At 35.3% G+C, this 25,282-nt stretch overlaps 1 protein-coding gene across 5 annotated transcripts; it reads right to left on the bottom strand.

Moving 5' to 3' along the window:
- Positions 1–1,725: 1,725 nt before the first annotated feature.
- Positions 1,726–18,885, bottom strand: LOC132142478 (glycerol kinase-like). Of its 5 annotated transcripts, none has more exons than XM_059552373.1 (21): positions 18,714–18,885; positions 16,357–16,430; positions 15,930–16,036; positions 15,758–15,835; positions 10,872–10,951; positions 9,420–9,557; positions 9,057–9,166; positions 8,331–8,397; positions 7,967–7,984; positions 7,320–7,355; positions 7,051–7,118; positions 5,962–6,004; positions 5,767–5,847; positions 5,483–5,561; positions 5,285–5,381; positions 4,989–5,073; positions 4,635–4,755; positions 4,388–4,531; positions 4,195–4,281; positions 3,396–3,482; positions 1,726–2,893 (listed from the first exon to the last, which is right to left on the bottom strand). In XM_059552373.1, exons 1-21 carry the CDS (start codon positions 18,804–18,806, stop codon positions 2,880–2,882), a joined length of 1,707 nt encoding a protein of 568 aa, XP_059408356.1. In that variant the 5' UTR covers positions 18,807–18,885; the 3' UTR covers positions 1,726–2,879. The 5 variants fall into 5 exon arrangements, with proteins under 5 accessions (XP_059408356.1, XP_059408357.1, XP_059408360.1 ...); XM_059552374.1 differs by having other exon boundaries at positions 1,726–2,890; XM_059552377.1 differs by lacking the exon at positions 3,396–3,482 and having other exon boundaries at positions 1,726–2,890; positions 18,714–18,884.
- Positions 18,886–25,282: the final 6,397 nt, after the last annotated feature.

Below are 25,282 nucleotides of genomic sequence, written 5' to 3'. Positions count from 1 at the left end.
GACTTCAGTGGCTTCATTAAAAACTTATATCATTGTATTAAAAACTCTCTGAATTATGTGGAGTCGAGTATTATGAGATAGATTACTGAGCGATTGTGATTACCTGCATTCTTTCTTCAGATTAACCTCATATTCACAATAAAACATTAATTTGAAAAGCCATATTTGTCCTACTATCCTTTCATCTGTTGATTTGCTCAGTGCATTTTTTTCAGTCTTTATCGCTGACTTTATCGCTGACTTTAATTACATTGAAAATGTAATTAAAATCATCATCACCAACACACATAACCTTACACTGTTATCCAATACTAAATATTACTGTACTAGGCCTATATAAAATATTATTTTAAATATATTATTTAAAATAACATGAATCAAAATGAAACACTCACTAAAAAAGAAAATATTTTAATTTCTACCAGCATGTCATGTTTACTGTTAATCACCGTGTTTATTTAACTTATTACCTATTATAGCATTCCTGTGGCTCAAGTGGTAGAGCATTGCGTTAGCAGCGTGGGTTCAGTTCCCAGGGAAAACATGTTAGGTAAAAACTGTTAGCCTGAATGCACTGTAAATTTCTGCTAAATGCATAAATATTACCTTAAATCTCAGGGGCAGTCCAACTAAATATATTGGGCGAAAGAGGTTTTGCTGACAAAAACCGTCACTTTGTGAATCCCAATCCCTGCATTAAATGTAGATAAGAACAATTACGTGAATTTGTGCAATTTAATGTGTTTGAAAGACAAAAGTCTTCCCAAGACAGTAAATGAACATTAATGTGTTCATCAGTAGTTGATGCATTGTTAAAATGTTGAGATGAGAAACCGCTTCTTAAAACCGAAATTATGCTGTGGCCTCTCAAATTTCTGTTTAATTACATCCACCTGATTGGTCTTTGTGTTAATAATGTCCAGAAAACTGGAGGACGTACTGAATGTATATTAGTGCTAGGCTGTTTTAGAAAAGGAACATTTAAAAGATGAAAAATAGGAATTAGGGAGAATCAATAAATTATGAATAATTTATTGCTGTTATGTGAATATGTAATCATGAAATCAATAAGAAAGTAACTGTAGTCCGATTACGAGTATTTTAAAATGTGATTTAATCTTATTTCAACTACCAAATTTTTGGAATCTGATTACGTAATCCAGAATACATGTAATCAGTTACTACCCAGCTCTCTGTGTGTGTGTAAATATACAAAGTCCATCTTTGGTCCATCTTATCAGACAAAACTGATTCTTGATAAATCCGGCATGTTGACAGACTAAACATACTTTTCATTTAATTCCCAGAAGCAATTTCAAGACAGTACTAAGTACTAAAAGTGTAGAATTGGAAAATTCAATGATGAAAATGTACTTTAAATCCTGGGGAAAGAACTGAAATGCATAAAGATGTGCTTATGAACATCACATCATCACTCACTAACATCTACAACCCAGATGTAACTTGTGTATGCATTTTGATATCTTAATTTTAAATTCTCAACAATTAAAGGCACATACCACGAAGAAAACAAATCACTGTTTAATACTGGCTCCTTTTTTATGTTTTTTTTTTTTTTTAATATAATTTTTGCATTTCAAGTATTCATGGACAAAATCAAAGACAAAAAAACCTTTTTAAAATGCTAACTTGTGCTTTGAAAGAAGATTGCTATATTGGCAATTGTATCATTAAAAATGTAGCAAATAATAAATATATCATCTGTTTACATCTGTTCATATATTCTTCATTGTCGTGGAACTTCATTACACAGACATCAAGTATGATAGAAAATCAGGTGCCAACTGTTTTCTTTAAAGTTAGTTATTTAAACAGAAAGGGAACTGAGAGGAAACACTTAGATCAAATTAATTTAAGATTTTAACATCATTGCTTCCTTGGGCTGCACAGTTATGTAATTTACATGCACAATTTAAGAGATTAAACTACAGTGACAATTTAATTTAAGTGCGCTACAGTTGATAAGAAATAAGTTGATAAGTTTGTTCAAATATATTTACACAGACATCGTCAGTAATTGTTGAGATGTTGACTCAATACTGCTCAAGTGACATCTTGTTTCATGGTCTCTCTTATAGGAGGCAGAAGCTATGCAGTAGAGCACCTTCTATCAGCAGGGCCACAGTGTTTTGGACTGGTTGATTTCTAAACACAGTATTTTTTACATACAAAATAACAACCATTTCCAAAAGGCATATGAAATTGTAAAAGAGGAAAACATCACAATATTATGTACATGAGATTATGTGGAGTTCCCTTGCTGTTACACATAACAGCATAATACTTTATAAAGTGCACTAAAACTCTCCTGAATAGGTTTGAGAAGTAATTAAATTGTATTAATAGTACGTCTTGCTCTTTCAAACTTCAGACTAAAATGTAACCACCATAAACAGACTAATGCCTGTGGATGTCGGTGACTGTTAGTGCATTAAAAAATTACATTAAATTGGACAATGACTGATTTGCACAGCTGAGAGTTGATTATTATCATTGACAATTCCATTAGAATGTACTGTACATGCAAAATACCAGAAACACAAAGCCACAGCAGCTTCAGCGTGAAAGTATGGAGCTCCTTCTAGAGAACAGTTTGGGGAAACTACTGTACACTAATGAGGACATGAAAGATTATGATGTCCTCATACCAGATATGGTCAATAAAACTTTCTGCTACATGGCCAGTCAGGTCTTAATTTAACATTTTGAGGTACCATGTCTGCAGAAAGCAGTAACAACGGTTTCAATGGAATGTCTTTTGCCAAGGCCACTATAGCACATCTTGAGTTCGAAGGGTTAAGCCATGGGCCTTCTAATGACTTCATCTTCCATCTTCTGAAATGCAGAAAGGTTCAAGTCTACTTCTGCCCTGCTTTAGTGAGAGGGAAAAAAAGTAATGTTAAAACAGCAAAAACTACATGCTTGCTCAACCGATGAGCAAAGTGGTTTTCAACAAGCACACAAATGTTTAAAAGATAGCGTGACACTGGATGAGAAGAGAAGAAAAGAGACTGTGAACAAGCGAAAACCAAGACTGAATAGAGGTGACAGCAAAAGCAAGTTTGGGACAGACAGAGAGATTCTTAGAACAGGTACCTTTTGTCCCACCCAATTCACAAAAAAGTATATCCCATCACACATGAACAGGACCTGTTCCATAATTTCCTCCTTACAGACTTGCAATATAAAGCTATTCTACACCATTCATTCACACATACCTCAAGACATCTACTGGAAGAAAACTAATGTGTTGTGGTTATCCTACGAGTACACTCACCACTCTCTATCAAGCTGATGGACTTTAAGGAGGGGACACATACAAAACATGCATCTATCTCTTTAACCATCTCTCATACACTCGCTCTCACACTGACCTGCAATGTACTTTGCTCCAATTAACATAAACATGCTACCCAGAATGTAAAAGCCCAGGGGAACACTACTGAAGATACTAGTCTCCTCTGTTGGTTGTCCAGAACACAGGTCCATGTCACACAAGACAGTGGAAAGAAAGAGAGAACAAGTGCGACAATTAAGTAACTACTGATTTTGTCAAACCAACAAAAACGTTATCCTGCTCCTGGACATTGAATTTACTTCAGAGTTTAGTTCTACCTAAACCAGACAATCAATTACTTCCCAGAAAAGTTAATCTCCAGAAACAGGACTTTGTAACTCTGTAAAAATCTTGCAAAACAACCATTTCCCCTGACTTTGGACATTCTGGGTCAATACCTCTGGGGTTATTGATTACTCCAAACTTACATCATTCTTTGACTACTTTTGTGGGCCTGGTTTAAAAAAATAAATAAATAAATAAATATATATATATATCTCTCACCCAGGGAACACTTTAGGAGAAAATTGTTAGCCTGAATTCAATGTAAGTCACTTTAGATAAAAGCATCTGCTAAATGCATATATTTAAATTTAATTATATATATAATGAATAAAACAAATTTGAGAAAAAAGATTTTCATTTTCAGATAAATAAAAAAAACAAGTAATTTGTAAATATAAAACAAGAACATATATTTACATATAACTATTTACTGATTTTGTTATTTATTGCATTTGTATAAGGTGTTTCTCTATGATTAGCTGATTGTTTTGTTTTGATTTGACCCAACTGTCAAATAAACAACAACAACAACAACAAAAAAAAAAACACACCATTTCCATTGCTGACTGGTTCTGTGGTTTCCCAGTTCATAGCCCTCTGAACAGCTTTCTTCCAGCGAGCATATCGAAGTTCACTCTCTGCGCAGGGAAAAAATAAACTGTCAAGTTTCATCTGCAACTAGAAAACTTACATTAGTTTAAATACAAGTTCCATTAGTTATGAATGCACTTTAGATTCCTTTACCCTCTGGGTTGATCTGAGGTTCAAATCTTTCTGAAGTGACCTCTGTGAGATCTTCTGGATTTAGGCTCCACACACTGACTCCTTCAGCTGCTCCTGCTGCCATAGCAGCACCCAGAGCTGTGGTCTCAGGCATGGACGGCTTTACTGTAAATAAATACTTATTATATCTGCCCATCTGCAAACATCAGTAGAATTACATTTATACCAGTACATATAAAGACTTACAAAATGAACATGTGCATCTTACCAACTGGGATACACAGTATGTCGGCCTGCAGCTGCATCAGTAACCGGTTAGACGTCATGCCTCCATCAACCTGGAGCTGGGACAGATGAATACCACTGTCCTGGTTCATTGCATCCAGAATCTGAAACAAATGTGAGCATCCTTTAGCATCCTACATTTCTTTACACATCTATTAAAATAAACAAGAAATAAACATTTGAGTTGAAATTATGTATTCGTTTGCAGAGACCACAGATGCCATGTAGGACACAGAAACATTTCCTTTAACAACAGTTAATTTTCAGAATCAATTATTCCAGAGAGCCATGTAATAAGAATGTATAATCATGCAGATGGCAATTAATGGAGGGATACCTCTCGTGTCTGGAAGCAGACAGCTTCAAGTGCTGCGAAAGCCAAATGACTTCTATTGGTGAACTGTGTTAGACCACAGATGATTCTGTTGCAAGCAAGAAACAGAGGTTCAACGTTGTACATTTCACAGGTAATAACACAAAAATTGCAACTGGACTTCACATAATAAACTCATGAAATTCACAGACAGAAATATTTTTGAAACAGAATATTTTCTTTTTCTCAGGCTTAAGTGTTTTCTACATCGCTTACATCGATGGAAAATTATCATTCAAATGGATGTATCAGTAACTAACCCTCTAGCACTTGGCTCCCAGTATGGCGCATATAATCCAGAGAATGCAGGGACAAAATAACAGCCATATGATGTGCCAACGTCAGCAGCTAGTTGCTCTGGGGTGAGAAGTGAAACGTTTCAAATGAAATATTCCAAAACTGGGTTACGCTCTTGTATCAGGGTATAAATATAAGTATAACCTTTTACACAAACACACCAAGTTCTGTAGAGGTTTGGATAATTCCAAGATTATCCTTTAGCCAACGCACAACTGCCCCTGCAATGGCAACAGAACCCTAGAAAAGAAAAACTCCAGTTCAGCAAGGGTGAAGGATTGGTGACATCACTCATTAATTATGAGAAATGAATTGACTTTTCAAGTTTTTGAGATGTGGAATGAAATAGCTGCCACATAAACAAAGCATTTACATTGCTTTGGTAAGACATACTCTGCCAGGAACATGATTTGTAATAAACAATGTCCACATTCAACAACATTACCTCTAGTGCATAACAGGCAGGCTTGTCACGCCCTAGTTTATATGCGACTGTTGTCAGGAGTCCATGGTCTGACATCACAGGCTTATATGAAAGATGAAGATATGAAAAACAAAAAAACAATATAGATAAAAAAAAATTAAAATAAAAAAATTATATATATATATATTTTTTTTAAGCTATATTCATGTCGAATACCTTAGTCCCTACGTTCTTAAGCAGGAAACAACCAGTCCCATAACTGTAAATAAAAAACAAACAAGTTACACATTTTGAGCAGATATACAAATCACAATATCTTCCTTTAGTCTAAGCACACATTCTTACATGTTGACAAACAAGGCTATTCGGAGAAAAGTACACTGTGAAAAATTATCGTGATCTTAACAGTGTGGTGTTGGCGCAGTGGATAAGACACATGCCTTTGGTGTGAGAGATCCGGGTTCGAATCCACTGCGAGACACCAATGTGTCCCTGAGCAAGACATTTAACCCCTAGTTGCTCCAGAGGTGTGTGACCTCTGACATATATAGCAATTGTAAGTCGCTTTGGATAAAAGCGTCAGCTAAATGAATAAATGTAACAGTAAAAGACTGTTAATTGGTTAACAGAAAGTTTCCATACCATATACAGTGAATAGCTGTAATTACATTTAATGTAATTTTACAATAAAATACTATTAAAATAATGTTTTTTGAAAGAGAAAACGTTATTGTATAATTGACAGTGAAAAAAACCCAGATGACACTCCCAGAATTCCCTGCATGACACTTCATATTTGATTTTTTTTTTTATAACTTTTTTTTTTTCTTAACTGTTGTGTACATTAGTGTTTTACCTTGCATTTATTGTTGTTAAATTTATATTAATTGAATTATTTCAGTATCATGTGTGTTACCGTGATGATGTTTAGTATTTATGTGAATGACACTGTGCACCTTCTGTATATAAGTATTGCCCTCAGCTTGTGGAAAAGCTATTTGTGATGTGCTTTGATACATCATGTGACTTTCTCATCACCACCTATTTTTGGTGGTTATAAGTGTATTACAATGGTACAAAACAGATATTAGTACTTCAATAAGTTAAATCAGTTAATTGTGAATTTAAGTCTGAAAAAAACTAAAATGTTGCTTCCATATTTTTTACAGTGAAGTTCTGGCAACCACAGCTTCTGGTATTTTACTATAAAGGCACAGATTTATTTTTATTTTTTACAGAGTAGAATCTGCGCAGTGATACTACTGCATATGAACTGAAAAAACAATTAACAAAACCAAATCATACGTATTTTTGGCTTGTCCGTCCTTGAAGCACATCTGTCCCACCAGGGCAGCAGACTGGTCCCCAAGACACTGTAAACAAATGTAAAGTTACTTTAAAGGAAAAGTGTTAATTTGGAGAATCTGAAGATATTATACTTTATATGCATTATGGTCAATTTAATTGTAAATAATTAATGACACAATATATTATACTTACTTTTAAGAGACATTAGCCAAATAAGAACAAGGCAAAAAAAAATAAAACTGTAATCTTTCTAATAATAATCTTACCCCTGATATGGGGATACCAGTTAAAGGGCCAGATTTCTGTAAGAAAAATGTAATATTAAAAAGTAAAACATTAGGGGAAGAATTTAATAATATACAAATTAATGTAATAATTAACATGCATTATACAGCCCCCTACTTAGTCAGAAATTAAACACTTGAGTCAGATTAATAAATCACAAAATTGAAAACTTTAGTGAACATGATATTTGGCAAATCATCTGCCGCTCTGTGCTGCAAGCACTTTCCGCTCTAAACATACTCCACAAAAAAAAAGAAGAATCAGTGACTCTCCAAATATGTTAAAAACTGTGAAAAAGCTGCTTTATTTTCATCACTGCAACTCAAAATGGTGTGGCCTCAACCACAGTGAATAAAAAGGTAACAAAGAAGAGGAACATAGCCATAAAACTAAATGAAAAAAGTTCAAGAACTGAAGGACAGGCAGTGCATCAGGTTTTAAGCCAAAACACAACGGAAAACAATGACAAGATCGCCACCCGGTACATTTCCAATAAGACCTTGTCTCAGGAATATATAAAATGCACTTACAACCAAAATCTGAAATATTGGAAATGCACCAATTTCTGTGATAACATGACACAGCAGTTTTCCAAGACATGACAGTGTGGACAACTAGAGATACTCACCAGTTTAGAGCTGATTTTCTATCAGTCAGCCCGAAGAGATCACAGGACACAAAATAAAATCATGATAAAAAAAGACACTAAAATGACTGCTCCACAGCAAAATTCAACTTTGGATGGAAAACGTTATTGGGGCTTGTGGGTTTTTTTGTATGTTCAGTTAAAGAATAAACAGTTACTCTTTGACAGGCACTGCTCTGGAGCAAAGATCATTTCTCTCTTGCCCTGCATTCACAGAAATGCTTATAATGCACCCTGAATAGGACACATTAACAGCAATGTGACAATTTACTACAACAGAATCCTACCTGTAAATTATGTAACATAAGTACAGAAAGTAGTTCTCTTTTTAGGGTCAAACACTTACCATTAAACCATAAATCTCTGAAGAACTTCTCACTTTTGGCAGAATTTCCATTGGTATATCAAAATATCTGTTTAAGAATAAGAAAATATATGTTGTAAATATATATTTAAAAACATTAAAGACTGGAATACACTACACAACTTTGGCCAAAATTATTGCATATTTGCTGTTTGGTTTCCAGTCTGTAGATTCTAAGCAGTCAGAGTTGACATTTTATAGACTCTTCCATAGAGTCAGAGGATACATAACAAATTCATGTTTTTTGATATTTTGGGCAGATTTTAAAAACAATATAATTTTCATTTTAGTTTCAGGGGTTTCCTAGCAATGAAGTGCATGTTTCTGCTGGAGTTTGTTGTGTTTGGAATGATTTAAAAGATTGGTAGTGTGTGATAGTCAGTCATTTAGGGTATGATGGTCAGTTTTTCTCTGTAACCATTTACAAATTAGCAAGTGTTTAATGTGTAGAGTAGATTTTAAAAGTGTATTCCAGTCATGAAAATGGATACTCCAAATTGAAAATAGCCTGATAATTTTATCCAAATGTATGACTTACATTCTTCAGATGTAACAAAACAAATATAATGGTAGTCCAAATAAGCCCAGTTTATGAACCAAAGTCTTTAATTTTTAGGGTGGAGTATGCATTTTGACTTTTGTGTATGTAAATAAGCATTGGTCCAGAAAGATTCATATAAAACTGTTTGTATGCAAATTTGTACATACTTGCAGAGCTCTGGATCCCAGTCCATTGTATGAATATTGAAGAGCATTGTTCGGCTGGCATTGGTTACATCTGTGCAATGAACACCTCTCTTCTTCCCCCCAGTCAGGCACTGAAAGTTAGGTTTTATCACAGATTATTTAAACTAGTCAAAATATTGACAAGATGATCACTTCATACTGATTAGAGCAGTGGTTCCCTGGTTGAGAACCACTGGATTAGAGGATTTGAAATCAATCCATGACCAAGTGCTTGAGTTTATTTTGGAGTATATTGCCCCCAAGCCATGCACAGATGTCTTCTTTTACCATGTACACAAACACTATATAAATGCATAAGAGAAACCTCAATGCCACTGTTCTTACCCAGATAAGCCAAGAGTCCACTGTTCCAAACATGGCCCTGTGAGAGAGCACAGCTTCATGGACCTTTTCCACATTATCCATCAGCCAGCGTAACTTCACTGCACTGAAGTATGTGCTGATGGGTAGGCCAGTCTTGTGCTGTATGAAGCAAGAGAAGTAACAAATATTATTCAGTTTTGCCAACCTTGTGTAAAGTGGCTTGATAAGTGCAAATTTTCTCAATGTTTTGACATATTTCTGTTTGAAATAAGAAATCAGGGGGAGGGCTAACATAGCCAGACTTAAGCCAAAACTTCCAATTTGATTTCATGGGGACTTTCAAGGGGTCATATGATGCGATTTCAAGTTTTCCTTTCTCTTTGGAGTGTTACAAGCTGATTGTGCATAGATAAGATCCCTGAAGTTGCAAAGACTAAAGTCTCAAAACCAAAGAGATATTCTTTATCAAAGTTAAGACTCTGTCACGCCAAGCCAACCGCCCCCATGAAACGGCTCATTTAAACACACCCCAACATGTCTATGTCACTGTGTGGAAATATTTGCGTAATGCCGTCCAAATGTTCATGCAAAGAAAGAAGGTGAGGTTTCAGAAACCGCAGTAAGTGTTGAAGCAGCCATATCAGGGAGATGCTGTGTGTATCTAGGCAAAAGCAAAAGCACTTTATTTGGCCTTCTGAAAGTAGATGCATTTAGGAATGATTAAGATTATTTACAAGTTACAACAGAACAGCAACGCATTTTATGGACAACTGTTTCGTGAACCTAGGAGAGGAGGTAATTCTGACTTTGGTACGACAATCTGGCGTTTCTGAATCAGCTATTTTAAGTATGTTTTGTTATTAGTTTAAGTATTTACTATTGACTGTTCAAATGCAGAATTTTGCACATTGTGTGTGAGAGATCGACTGGGTCACACAATGGAGTCAGCTGTCTTAACCATCTGTAGCTTGTGTAGTGCAAACACATACAAGCTTCATCACTGTGTCTGTCACACCACTCTGTTACCCTTTCGGGCTTGAACTGATGGTAAAACTAAGGACATTATTAACTGTCTTTACATTTATTTTTAAAGATGAAGCTTGAGATTATGGAAAGGGGTGTTACATTTCCGACGAACACTTGCTGTGTTCAGCCAATCACAATGCACTGGGTCAGTTGGCCAATCAGAGCAGACTGCGCTTGTCGGAAAGGAGTGAATTGGTAGAAAATAAGAGAGGTGGGGCATAGAGGACCTACAATAATGTACAGTACACGAAAAATAATGTGTTTTTTTTTTTAACATTAAAGCATGCCAACATATTCGGTTACACCTAATACACAAAATAATTATATTTTATATCATATGATCCTTTTAAAAAAGACTTACTGTCAGACATATTGAAAAAAAATTAACATAATGATGGATTGTGGATATAACTGTTCAGGTTTACAAGGAGACACCATCACTCTCACCTTGAGGTGGTTTTTGTTTCTGCCTGGAGTTTTGTTGATCAGCCTTTCTACTGTTGACTGGGTCCGCAGATCAAGCCAAACTTAAACACGTCCAAACAAATAAGGAATTATTTGGTTATTTGATTCTGGACTGTAAAGCAGTAGATATGACTACTAATAAACAGGGGTGGACTTGGAGTAAAACGTTTCCCTAGATCTTCTGGCATTGAGCATCCCACCACAACTGATCCCCAAAACACCACATCATAACACACTGGCTCATTATGAGCAGAGCATTTGTTTGAAATAAAGTTTTTTTTTGCTTATTAACATGAATGATTGACATTTCTTTAAATTAATAATTTGCCTATTCTTTCCTGGTGTACATGGCAAATAGAAGAACTTGTACACAGTTTTTTTCTATACAGGGTTGCTAAAGTCAATTTACACTATAAAATCCACCCATAAAACAAAATGCACTTTTATGGCCTCAGAATTTTTCAGAAGATTATATTGTGAATATAGTGCAGAAGTCATGTGGACTGTCTTTTTGGTGTCTTTCTCCTGGTTATATTTGTTCTTTTTGGAGCTTGACAGTCTCTGCTCATATCTCTCATCTCCTGTGGAACAGTTACAACTGCACAATATACTGAAATTATCGCAATATCGCAAATGTAGATATCACGATATTCATATTGCAAAGACATGACATGCCTCAATTAACGCATATAGCAGAGAATACACTTGGCATGTGATGTGCCTTGCTTGACGTTAAAAAGAGTTATTAAGTGCAATAAGTGCCAGAAAACAACTCCTTGCTGTCTTGAGCTCTGATGTCTGACACATCTGAAAACATGTGATTCCTTTAGTTCCCTTTTAAGCATTCACTCTACATTGCGAAGCATTCGCAGTGTGAACTCCTCTCCTTTACCAAAATCCTGAAACCTTATAGGATAATGTCAGTTCAATAAACTGGCCAATTGTCACTAATCTATGCAGTCGCATGCAAATACTGGCAAGCAGTATAAATCCGGCGAGAGCGATAATTGCCTCTGAATATTCTCCTTCACATTGTCTGACATTCTGCTGCCACTGTTGAAGATGCAACATAAGAAATTATCATCTCTTCAGCATCTGATGGCTATGTTCTGGAGGATCTGCGCAGGCTCCAACAGTCCGCTGGGCACCCACGAGCATGGCATCGCTTGCCTTTTGTTAGTTCCTAGGATAGCAAAGTCCACTAAAGGAGGTAGAGCTTTTTCACATTTGGCTCCCAAACTCTGGAATAGCCTTTCCTGATAATGTTCGGGGTTCAGACACACTCTCTCTGTTTAAATCTAGATTAAAAACACATCTCTTTCGCCAAGCATTTGAATAATGTATCTTAAATTGTGAGTGTAGTTGCATCTGATCAAATGCGCATTATTATTCTTTAGCTTGGGTTAAACTAATTGATTTTACTTTGTTGGATCAGCAGCTATTCTAATGATGTCTCTATTTGTTTCTATGTTTTGCCATGGGATTTACACGAGCTCCAGTCTGGATCCAGAACCCCTGAGAAGAGATGATGCTGACCCACAAGAGGACCCCAGATGATGCTAACCCTGAATCAACAAACAGAACTAACAAATATTGCTACAAGTGTGACTGCATCATATAATAATTATTAATTATTATTAATAATATTAATAATGTTCATTGTCTGGCTGACTACGTCTTGTATTAATTTTTCTACAAATCCTGTCATATGTGCACAAACTGACAGTCACCACTTATAAGCTATTACTAAATATTGTAGAAACTTAATTTTCTGTAAAGTTGCTTTGTAACGATTTGTATTGTAAAAAGCGCTATACAAATAAACCTGAATTGAATTGAATTGGTGCTATCCTATAAGGTTTCAGGATTTTGGAGATGTGGAGGAGTTCCCACTGAAGTTACGACAGTAACTGGAGACATTTTCTTTCATGCATTATTACACTAGAATGGTCAAATACACAAGTTTTATGTCAAAATACCCGTCTTGATGAGTATGCATGTTTGCACAGTCTGATATGTCTTAAGTAGGGCTGCACAATTAATCAAAATCAAATTGAAATCATGATTAAATCATCTGGTTTAGTGTGATTATAAAATTGGGAAGGCTGTTATGCACAGCTTTACAGTGCAGCATGGCCCTGCAATCAGCAGTAAATGCTGCTCCATCTGAAAGCACCACAAGTTTGAGTTGCTCATAACCAGTGTTGGGTGTAATGGGTTACTAAGTAACACGTCATTGTAATTAAATTACTTATCCACTGAAAAAGTAAAGTAAGGGATTACTGCTCGTTTTTAGGTAAGTTACTTACAAAGTACTTGCGTTACATACAGTAAATAATTTAAACACTTCTAAAATCAACATTGAAATTGAAATCTGTATAAACAGTCTAAAGATTAAATTGTAATAATAATAATAAATTAGATCTAACGTTATATAGAAATTAACTGACATTATCACTAACTTCAGAGGAGTCATGTCCATTCAAAGTGAGGAGGCACGTGCCCCCTCAGAAATGCAGCTTACAAAAGACAAAAATAGCCAAATATTATTTTTTAGATTTGATACAATCACACCAGTGTGATTAGATCGTTCAGTGCGGCACAGCAATCAGCTGCTAAATTCAAATCTGCGCTCGCGCTTTGGCTGGCTGAGCCAGAGACAGGCGCATTTGTACAGCGCTGCTGTCTTATAACAAATCACACATGATTATGTTGATCTTATGAATGCAATGGCCATTTATGTAATTTATTCTTACCTACATTAGTTAAAGTGTAATTTTTACATAAACCTGGATTTTACTGGCTTTTCTTGCCAAATTAAACTTTTCTTAAGCTTTTTTTTTATTCAGATATGTTGTTATTCAAAGTATTTCTATTTATTTACCAAAGAAGGCTACATTTTTATAAAAATGTTTAAGTATTACAGTTGTTTTAAAGCTAAAAGGCTAAAAACTATTTTATGTTTGACTCAAATTGAAAGTTTAATTTCTATTAAGTTTTATAGGGATTTTAAGATGTAGCCTAATTAGCGATTTGAATAATTAAGTTACTTATTGAGTAAATTAGTTACTGTTCAGACAGAGTAATAAGTCATTTAAATACAATATTGATGATGTAATTAGTAATAATAATTCATTACTTTTTCTAAAGTAAATTACCCAACACTGTTTATAATGTGCATTGGAAAAAGCAACATATGCCAAACATGAAAAGCCTTTATGAACCTCTTTTCCAACAAAATACAACATTTAATAACATGTTTTTAAATAAAAACTCACCTAATATTGTCAGTCGAGTGTCTGAAATAAAATCCCTCTGTGTGATAATGTGGCTTCTGTGTTCACAGAATGTGTACACAGAATAAGGCACGCACACAGATTGAGGAATACTTTTTCAATATTCATTATAAATATACTTAATTATAATAAAAATTATAAATGTAATTTATTACTTATTTCTTTTTGCAACAGGAATTAGTTAGACTACCAGTTACATTATTTTTTCTTCACACCCTACAGAAGTTGTGTAATTGTGTATCTTCCATTCTTCCCCATAAAATTCTTCTAAAATGATACTAACAATATATTTCTGTCTTATCATTTGACCAAAATCTACATTGGATCGTAGTCAAAGTTATTACAAACACTCAATGGTGACTGATAGTGACTTTTAAATAAAAGTGTTGTATTGTCATGTGTAGCTTGAAGTTAACTGTGGCTATAATTTCTCTGTTACCCATATATGATTATATTTCATGAATTATTTATCAAAAGAAATCAAATACTTTCATAAGATTTTTAATTATAGTAATAAAATGTATATCAGGAACAGAGGGATGGTGGTGAGCAAGCCATGTACTGTAATGCCAGAGTACAATACCCAGTGGTGCACATAATTTTTTCTCACACTGCATATAGTGTGACCCATTAAATAATACTATAAATACATTAATAATAGTGATTATATATTTTTTTAATAAATTAAATAATAAAGTGAAAATACTATTTAAAATTAAAAGGGAGTATTAAATAAAATTATTTTTTTGTATTTAATGATCAAAATATGAATTGTTTTAAATATGAATTTTCAGCATTTTCAAACTTAAAATCAATTGTAGAGCATCAATGAATGAAATGTCAGTTTTGCATTTTGCTTTAAAAACAGCAACGGATAGCCTAGATTTTTGTGCATTAACATCTGTCAACCATGTCGGTACGCAAATGCGCTGTCAGAACTTATTAACAGAGCACATTTTTAATTTTGGACCACTTATGTGCACCCCTGGTAATACCACAACTTCCATAAGGCCACAACTTCAGATCACCTTTTCTCCTGAGAAAAAGCAGTGCAATGGCATTATTTCCATCTCCTGAATGTAAACTTTACCATATTCCTAGCTTTCCTGATTAACTGGTGACTTCATGTGCCTGTGTGAGTCATGTAAATTATCAAAAAATTATTGGGTTATTGGATTTCAAATCAGTATGGGTTGAGGCATCAAAAGTAAATAAGTGACAAGCTGTTTTATGGATGGCAACTGTAATATTGTTACTGAAATATTACTACTAGTTACTGCAAAAAGTCCTATTATTACTGTAACTAGTTACTGCCTAACACTGATCAGAACACGTTTTTCCTGTTTAACACTCTAATGCTGTTTTGACACACTCTGTATTGTATAAAGCTCTATATAAATAAAGGTGACTTGACTACCTAGGCCAATGAATGATCATTGGTCATTCTTTATACATCTGTGTAGCAACGGGACGTCTAGCCACATTGTCCAGTGGCCCACCAAGAAAACTTTCATTACTCCAGACTGCCAGTCAACCCCTGGTCATATATAATAGGAAGGTAATGTTATTTACCTATAGCATTATAAAGTGGTTCTCCCGTTTCCTTGTCCCAAACAATGGTGGTTTCCCGCTGATTGGTCACACCAACAGCTGCAGACAGATTAAAACACGTGAAGAAATTAAAATAAACAACCATGAGCATGTAATAACAGTTGAATGGAGAAATAACAAGTTGTCTTGATACCTTTTATGTTCGAGATGTCAATATTGAGCTGGGTCAGTTTCTCACAGGTTCTGTCCATGCACTCATACACAGACTGAAGAATCTCTTTTGGATCCTCCTCCACCCAACTGAGGGAAGACAATAAATCATTTTTAATGGGTTATATAGTTAACCAATACTAAATCCAACAGTTGTTCTTTATTTAAATAGAAAAACTTTATTTTTTACAATATTTCTCATTTTCATTTCATTCATTGTGCACAACTGAACACAGCTGACATCTTTGCAATCAGTTTGAATGGAAGAAATCCTATTCAGCTCATCCAGAATGACAGTATGAACCAATAGTGAACTTGTGATTTGAATCACAAGTTATACTCTTACTGTATTGCTTAATGCACTGCCCCATTGAACCAGTGTGAGTCAATACAAAGGACACAATACTCACCCCTCTTTGGGAAAGCTCTGTTTAATCTCAACCTGATGGTGACTGAGAAGCTCTGCTGTTTTTGCATTGAAAACCTATAAAGAACAGAGAACATTTAAGTTATCAAAAACCTTTAAGTTTTTTGATAAAATAAGAGTCAATTATCTGTTTTTCCCTCCAATCTGCCCCTGTTCAACATACAGTATTAGAAAGACAGAAATCAGATATAAAAGCTCAGTGTTTCAGAAATAAGTAATAGGTAATATTACATTCTAATATGTTATTATATTTATTTTATTGTTATAATAAATAATATAATTATAATGTAAAACATTATAACAAGGTAATGTTCATTTTATTCTAATATATTTATCATATTTTATTGTCCTCTCACATCATGGATCACAGTTTTCTATTGTATTCTACTGTATTTTTATAATAAAAATAAATGCGATATTTCTTAGTATATAATTAGCATGAAACAAACTATTTCATATTTATTCTCAGTGATTAAAAGATTAAACTGAAAAAAAGAAAAATTATTGCACAACCATCAATTCGAATTCATTGCTCTGTTGAGAATGTCTTCTGTGCTAACTGAACATGCTCTGAGTTGACTGAACCAGTATAGCTCAAGAAAGCCAGGTTTGGGTTAATCAACTGAGAGTTCAGGGTATATGTGACGGTAAGTTAACCTTGCTTTCTGGAATACTCCTCTGCATTTCAGCAGTATTGCAGTGAAATGTCGGTGATGTTGAAATCTAGAATTTCCAACAGTTAATTACAAAGGCATTAATCACACTGTTTGACCTTATTCTGATCTCTTCTGTTGAGTAACAATTCTAGCCACATCATTTTAACAAAATGAAGAATGTTTGTCAGGGCCTGGAATTACAAGCACACCCTCTTTAACACAAACACACATATATATATACATTTTTGTCTTCCTGATGGATGCCCAAACAGAGGATATTAAATTGGGTTGTCCACTATTAGTGCCACAATCTTGTCAGATCTAAAACATAGTGTCCACATAGCCCATAGGGACATTTCTAACAGAGCACCACAAGCAGGGTTTCTGCAGGTTTTAAGAAGGTAAACTTAAGACCTTCGTGAGAACATTTAAGGAACACAATGAGTTCCAACAGATCTCCTCTACATTGTAAATCATTTGACAAAAAATAGAATAAATAATAATAATTTTAAATTTCAATCTATAAGAATAATCAGCCTACACTACCAGACAACGTTTTTGAACAGTAAGCTAATCAAGCCTGCATTTATTTGATCTAAAGTACAGCAAAAACAGTAACATTTTGAAATATTATTACTATTTAAAATGTAATTCCTGTGATCAAAGCTGAATATTCAGCATCATTACTCCAGGCTTCAGTGTCACAAGACCTTCAGAAATAATTCTAATATGCTGATTTTCAATATTTAAAACAGTTGAGTACATTTTCTTTCAGGATTCTTTGATGAATAGAAAGATCCAAAGATCAGCATTTATCTGAAATAAAAAGCTTTTACAACATTATACACTATTCCATTCTTAATTTTATTATTATTATTATTATTTTTAAAGAGATTATAGAAATTAATCCTGTTATTTAGCAAGGATGCTTTAAATTGATCAAAAGTGATGATAAGTCATTTATAATGTTATAATATATATATATATATATATATATATATATATATATATATATATATATATATATATATATTTCAGAGAAATGCTGATCTTCTGAAGAAACCTGAAAAAATTCTACTCTGATGTTTTCAACATAATGTTTTTTAGAGCAGCAAAATCAGAATATTAGAATGATTTCTGAAGGATCATACGACTGGAGTTATTATGCTAAAAATATAGCTTTGAAATCACAGGAATAAATTGTATTTTAAAATATTATATTATTTTAAATAACTTAGTAATAATATTTCAAAATGTTACTGTTTTTGCTGTGTTTTGGGTCAAATAAATGCAGGCTTGGTGAACAGAAGATAATTTTTACATTAAAAATCTTACGGTTCATAAACTTTTGACTGGTAGTGTATGTTAGCCTATAGTTTGAAGTTAAAGATATTAATATTAATTAGGTGAGTCGGACTATTATTTGACAGTGATTTCTTGTATGTATGAAGGCTAAATACAAATAAATATAAATAGAAAGAAGGACTCGGTTAACGTTCATTTAGCCTCGTGCCGGCATGACTGAACCGGCTCCGGTATATTTAACAGTTACCCGCACATGTTGGCAAGGGCACGGAGGACTCTCCAAACTCAGTCTTGTCTGTATGCGAGCCACTTAAAGCTCCATCACAACCATACAGTCTAAAACCAAAACACGATGACATGTCCTCAAGATGCGACTTACCAGAAAACGTGTAGAACTCGTGCCTTGGTCGATAGCAGCTACAAGGGGACCCAGGATGATCCTGTTCGACGATGCAGCCATTGTGCCGTTCATTGAATCAGTGAGTGACCACAGCAGCCAGAAATATAAGACTGGACACTGGCTGCTCTGCGCTCCGCCCTTACTCCCGCCTATACGACGTCTGCGAGTGCGTGGCACGGGATGACGTAAACACACGCCCCATTCCAGAAGGAGGTTTTTCTAGTGAACCTCAGTCTGGCATTCACCGTTTACCGAAGGTATCACACGTTGGAATCTAAACTTTGGAGTTTAAACTTTTTATTATAGAGAATTGTAATAAAGTTTGTAATAAAACTGTACATATGCAATAAATGTAATGCGATGGTATAATGGGTTTTGAGATTATTAACGCAACAATGTTTTATACTAACCCGATTCCAAAAAAGTTGGGACACAGTACAAATTGTGGGAAAAAAAAGGAATGGAATAATTTACAAATCTCATAAACTTATATTTTATTCACAATATAATATAGATAACATATCAAATATTGAAAGACATTTTGAAATGTCATGCCAAATATTGGCTCATTTTGGATTTCATGACAGCTAACATTACAAATAAAGTTGGGACAGATAGCAATAAGTGTTGGGTAAAGTTAAATATACATATAAGGAACAGCTGGGGGGCCAATTTGCAACTTATTAGTTCAATTGGCAACATTATTGGGTATAAAAAGAGCCTGAGTCAGAGTGTCAGTGTCTCTCAGAAGTCAAGATGGGCAGAGGATCACCAATTCCCCCAATGCTGCGGTGAAAAATAGTGGAGCAATATCAGAAAGGAGGGTCTCAGAGAAAAATTGCAAAGAGTTTGAAGTTATCATCATTTACAGTGCATAATATCGTCCAAAGATTCAGAGAATCTGGAACAATCTCTGTGCGTAAGGGTCAATGCCGGAAAACCATACTGGATGCCCGTGATCTTCAGGTCCTAAGACGGCACTGCTTCACATACAGGAATGCTACTGTAATGGAAATCACAATATGGGCTCAGGAATACTTGTCAGTGAACACAATCCACTGTGCCATTCGCCGTTACTGACTAAAACTCTATATGTCAAAAAATAAACCTAATCAAAATATCTAAACATGATCGAGAAGCGCAGGCATTTTCTTTGGGCCAAGGCTCATTTAAAATGGACTGTGGCAAAGTGGAAAACTGTTCTGTGGTCAGACAAATCAAAATTTGACGTTCTTTTTAGTAAACTGGGACGCTGTGTCATCCGGACTTAAGAGGACAAGGACAACTCAAGTTGTTATCAGCGCTCAGTTCAGAAGCCTGCATCTCTGATGGTATGGGGTTGCATGAGTGCGTGTGGCATGGGCAGCTTACACATCGAGAAAGGCACCATCAATGCTTAAATGTATATCCAAGTGCTAGAACAACATATGCTCCCATCCAGATGTCGTCTCTTTCAGGGAAGACCTTGCATTTTCCAACATGACAATGCCAGACCACATACTGCATCAATTACAACATCATGGCTGCGTAGAAGAAGGATCCGGGTACTGAAATGGCCAGCCTGCATTCCAGATCTTTCGCACATAGAAAACATTTGGTGCATCAAAAAGAGGAAGATGCAGTTGAGCAACTAGAAGCCCATTAGACAAGAACGAAACAACATTCCTATTCCTAAACTTGACTCCTCAGTCCCAAGACATTTGCAGACTGTTATAAAAAGAAGAGGGGATGCCACACAGTGGTAAACATGGCCTTGTCCCAACTTTTTTGAGATGTGTTGATGCCATGAAATTTAAAATCAACTTATGTTTCCCTTAAAATGACGCATTTTCTCAGTTTAAACATTTGATATTTCATCTATGTTGTATTCTGAATAAAATATTGAAATTTTAAACTTCCATATCAATGCATTCTGTTTTTATTCACAATTTGTACAGTGTCCCAACTTTTTGGGAATCAGGTTTGTACATTACCATTTGCTCATGATTCTAAAATCTAAATTAGGTATCATGACTTACTTATTTTTTAAATGTTGAATGAAAATCATGTTTGATTATTATTGGTGCTACATCAAATATTATTATTAAAAATTTGGACCATGATCCTGAGAGAAAACACACCCCGGAGACAGATCCCCTGGGTGGACCTCGATGGCCATTGGCACAAATCCTCAGCAAAGAGTATGAGAATATGAGAGTCCTTTGCACAGTCTGACCACACCATGTTGGTTTCTTCTGTTCAGAGGAGAACTGGCCCCACGACTGAGCCTGGTTTCTGCCAAGTTTTTTATTTTATCCATTTCTGTCATGACAGACTTTAGGTTTCTTGCCACGATCAACTTTGGCTTGCTTATTTGGGAACAAATGATTCCAAATACACTATTTGAATAGAGCTGAACTGAGCTGGACAATGAGATCACTGTATCAATGACGAACTGACTTTGTTTACTATTGTAAATGATCTACTCAAGCAAAATAGATTTTTTTTCTTGTTCAACACTGTAAAGCTGCTTTGACAAAATCTGTATTGTATAAAGTGCTATATAAATAAAGTTGACTTGACTTGACATGACATATGTCTTCAGCTGCTTCTTGAAACTTGTGATGATCTCAGCAGTTTGGATGGAGGTTGACCATTCCACCAGAGAGGAAAGAGAAGGTGAAGGTTTTGGAAAATTCTTTTTTACCTTACTGTGAAGGAACGTCAAGACATCGCTCATTCAGTGACCTGAGGTGACAGGAGGAAGAATACACTTGAATTAGTGAATTGAGGTAGAGAGGTGCTGTTTCAGTGGCAGTCACAATAGCCAGTGTATACATATACACATACATATATATATATATATATATATTAATTATATATTAATTCTGGTTGAAACTGGGAGCCACTGGAGTAAGATCAGAAGGGGTGTGAATTTAGTTTTCTTTGGGTAAATAAAGACCAGGTGTGTTGCCACATTCTATGAGTGAAAACATAAGCCAATTTTACTGGACTATTGAGAGGCCATAGAAAGCTGGTTGTTGTTATCAACTTGATTTTTGCCTTTATAAAACAGGGCAAAAATTGTTATCACTGACAATATGAGTACCTTTCTATAGTGGCATCCCATTACTCTTTCTGTTTCTGACATTTGTGAACTAGCTACAGTATTTCATTCACTCAAATGAGAATGACACAAACTTGACATTACTTCCTCCTGAGGTCATTTTGTGTAAAAAGGTGTACTCATGGTGCTGCTATTGGTCTACCAGAGTAATTAGAGTGATAGCGGCACATGTATGGAGCACTGAGGAGTCTTGTCTGTGCAGTCAATGTGACTTTTTATTACAATTACAAGTAAACTCTCTATCGCTCAAGTTTTTAACCAGTTCATCAAACAACTGTGGTAAGAATATTTCATCAAGCACGGTGAGTAATGGCTTCTCCTGCTATTGTTATAAATGCAGGGAAATAGTTAGGATGACAGAGAATATTTCAGAATTAGAGACACGCATCCAAACTTTAATTAAGGACAGTAAGAATTTTAGGGCTCTAGATACGGCTTTGGATGCGTCTAGCTCAGGGATTCCTGTACATTGTTCGGTTCCGGCAACAGAGCCCCTGCAGCAGGGCAACTGGGTGACAGTGAGGCAGCATAGTCGGGGATCAAAACACCACTCTTCTGTTCCGATCAAAACATTAAACAGGTTCTCCCCACTGAGTGATGCACCCACTGAGAAACTTGATGAAAGTGCTATAGTTATTGGCGATTCTATTGTACAAACGTGAATATAGAGACACCAGCCATCATAGTCAAATGTTTACAGGGAGCCAGAGCGGCTGACATCTTGGCAAATTTAAAAGTGCTGGCTAATGCTAAACGTCAATACAGTAAGATTGTTATTCATGCCGGTGCTAATGATGTTCGACTTCGCCCGTCGGAGATCACTAAAAATAACATTAAAGAGGTGTGTGAACTTGCAAGCATGATGTCAGACTGTAATATGCTCTGGTCCCCTCCCTGCTTACAGTGGTGACAAGATGCATAGCAGATTGTCATCACTCAATCGCTGGATGTCTAAGTGGTGCCCGCAGAATAACATAGGTTTCATAGACAATTGGACGAGCTTTTGGGGCAGACCTGACCTGTCGTAAAGAGATGGTCTTCATCCCTCCTGGGGTAGTGCCGCTCTTCTCTCTAGAAATGTGGCAAATAGTCTTAAGAGTTTATACTTGACTAAATGGGACTCAGGTCAGGAAGCAGACAGACTGGCTAAACAGACCATCTGCTAGCTGCTTCACGTCACAGAGGTCAGTTAATTCTCAACACATAGAGACTCTTTCACTCTAGATATCACACTATAGAGACTGTGTCTGTTCCCCGAATTAGAAAATACAAAAAACGTCCAAACCAAGTTAAGAGTAACAATTTAATTGAGGTTCAACAAATAAAAAACAGATGCAATACGGATAAACAAATGATAAAGCTTGGCTTATTGAATATCAGATCCCTTTCTACGAAAACACTTTTTGTAAATAATATGATCACTGATCATAATCTAGATCTGCTCTGTTTGACAGAAACCTGGTTAAAACCTGATGATTACATTATTTTAAATGAGTCCACCCCCCAAGATTACTGTTATGAACATGAGCCGCGTCTAAAAGGCAAAGGGGGAGGTGTTGCTTCAATTTATAACAATGTTTTCAGGATTTCTCAAAGGGCAGGCTTCAAGTATAACTCGTTTGAAGTAATGCTGCTTCATATAACATTATCCAGAGAAACAAATGTTAATGATAAATCCCCTGTGATGTTTGTACTGGCTACTGTATACAGGCCACCAGGGCACCATACAGACTTTATTAAAGAGTTTGGTGATTTTACATCCGAGTTAGTTCTGGCTGCAGATAAAGTTTTAATAGTTGGTGATTTTAATATCCATATTGATAATGAAAAAGATGCATTGGGATCAGCATTTATAGACATTCTGAACTCTATTGGGGTTAGACAACACATTTCAGGACCTACTCATTGTTGAAATCATACTCTAGATTTAATACTGTCACATGGAATTGATGTTGATAGTGTTGAAATTATGCAGCCAAGTGATGATATCTCAGATCATTATTTAGTTTTGTGCAAACTTCATATAGCCAAAATTGTAAATTCTACTTCTTGTTATAAGTATGGTAGAACCAACACTTTTACCACAAAAGACTGCTTTTTAAGTTATCTTCCTGATGTATCCGAATTCCTTAGCATATCCAAAACCTCGGAACAACTTGATGATGTAACAGAAACTATGGACTCTCTCTTTTCTAGCATTTTAAATACAGTTGCTCCTTTACGCTTACGGAAGGTTAAGGAAACCAGTATGACACCATGGTATAATGAGCATACTCGCATCCTAAAGAGAGCAGCCCGAAAAAATGGAGCGCAGCTGGAGGAAAACAAAACTAGAGGTATTTCGTATAGCTTGGCAGAAAAGTAACCTATCCTACAGAAAAGCATTAAAAACTGTTAGATCCGATTACTTTTCTTCTCTTTTAGAAGAAAACAAACATAACCCCAGGTATTTATTCAATACAGTGGCTAAATTAATGAAAAATAAAGCCTCAACAAGTGTTGACATTTCCCAACATCACAGCAGTAATGACTTTATGAACTACTTCTAAAATCGATACTATTGGAGATACAATTGTAACCATTCAGCCATCAGCTACAGTATCGCATCAAACAGTGCACTATAGACCCCCTGAGGAACAGTTCCATTCATTCTCTACTATAGGAGAGGAAGAATTGTATGAACTTGTTAAATCACCTAAACCAACAACATGTATGTTAGACCCTATACCATCTAAGCTCCTAAAAGAGGTGCTTCCAGAAGTCATAGATACTCTTCTGACTATTAATAATTCTTCATTGTCATTAGGATATGTCCCCAAAACCTTCAAACTGGCTGTTATTAAGCCTCTCATCAAAAAACCACAACTTGACCCCAAAGAACTAGTTAATTATAGACCAATCTTGAATCTCCCTTTTCTGTCCAAGATACTAGAAAAGGTGGTACCCTCACAATTACATTCCTTCTTAGAGAAAAAATGGTATATGTGAGGATTTCCAGTCAGGATTTAGACCGTATCATAGTACTGAGACTGCTCTCCTTAGAGTTACAAATGACCTGCTCTTATCATCTGATTGTGGTTGTATCTCTCTATTAGTTCTATTGGATCTTAGTGCTGCGTTTGACACAATTGACCACAACATTCTTTTGCATAGACTTGAACACTTTGTTGGCATTAATGGAAGTGCATTAGAATGGTTTAAATCGTACTTATATGACCGCCATCAATTCGTAGCAGTGAATGAAGAGGTATCATATCGATCACAAGTGCAGTATGGTGTACCTCAAGGCTCAGTACTAGTGCCGCTACTCTTCACACTCTATATGTTACCCTTGGGAGATATCATCAGGAAACATGGTGTTAGCTTTTACTGTTATGCTGATGATACTCAGCTCTATATTTCTTCGCGGCCCGGTGAAACACACCAATTTGAAAAACTAATG

The sequence above is a fragment of the Carassius carassius genome, chromosome 6, assembly GCF_963082965.1.
Source record: "Carassius carassius chromosome 6, fCarCar2.1, whole genome shotgun sequence".
NCBI lineage: Eukaryota > Metazoa > Chordata > Actinopteri > Cypriniformes > Cyprinidae > Carassius > Carassius carassius.
Note: the sequence above shows the minus strand (reverse complement) of the source record. Positions and strands in the feature narration are given on the sequence as shown.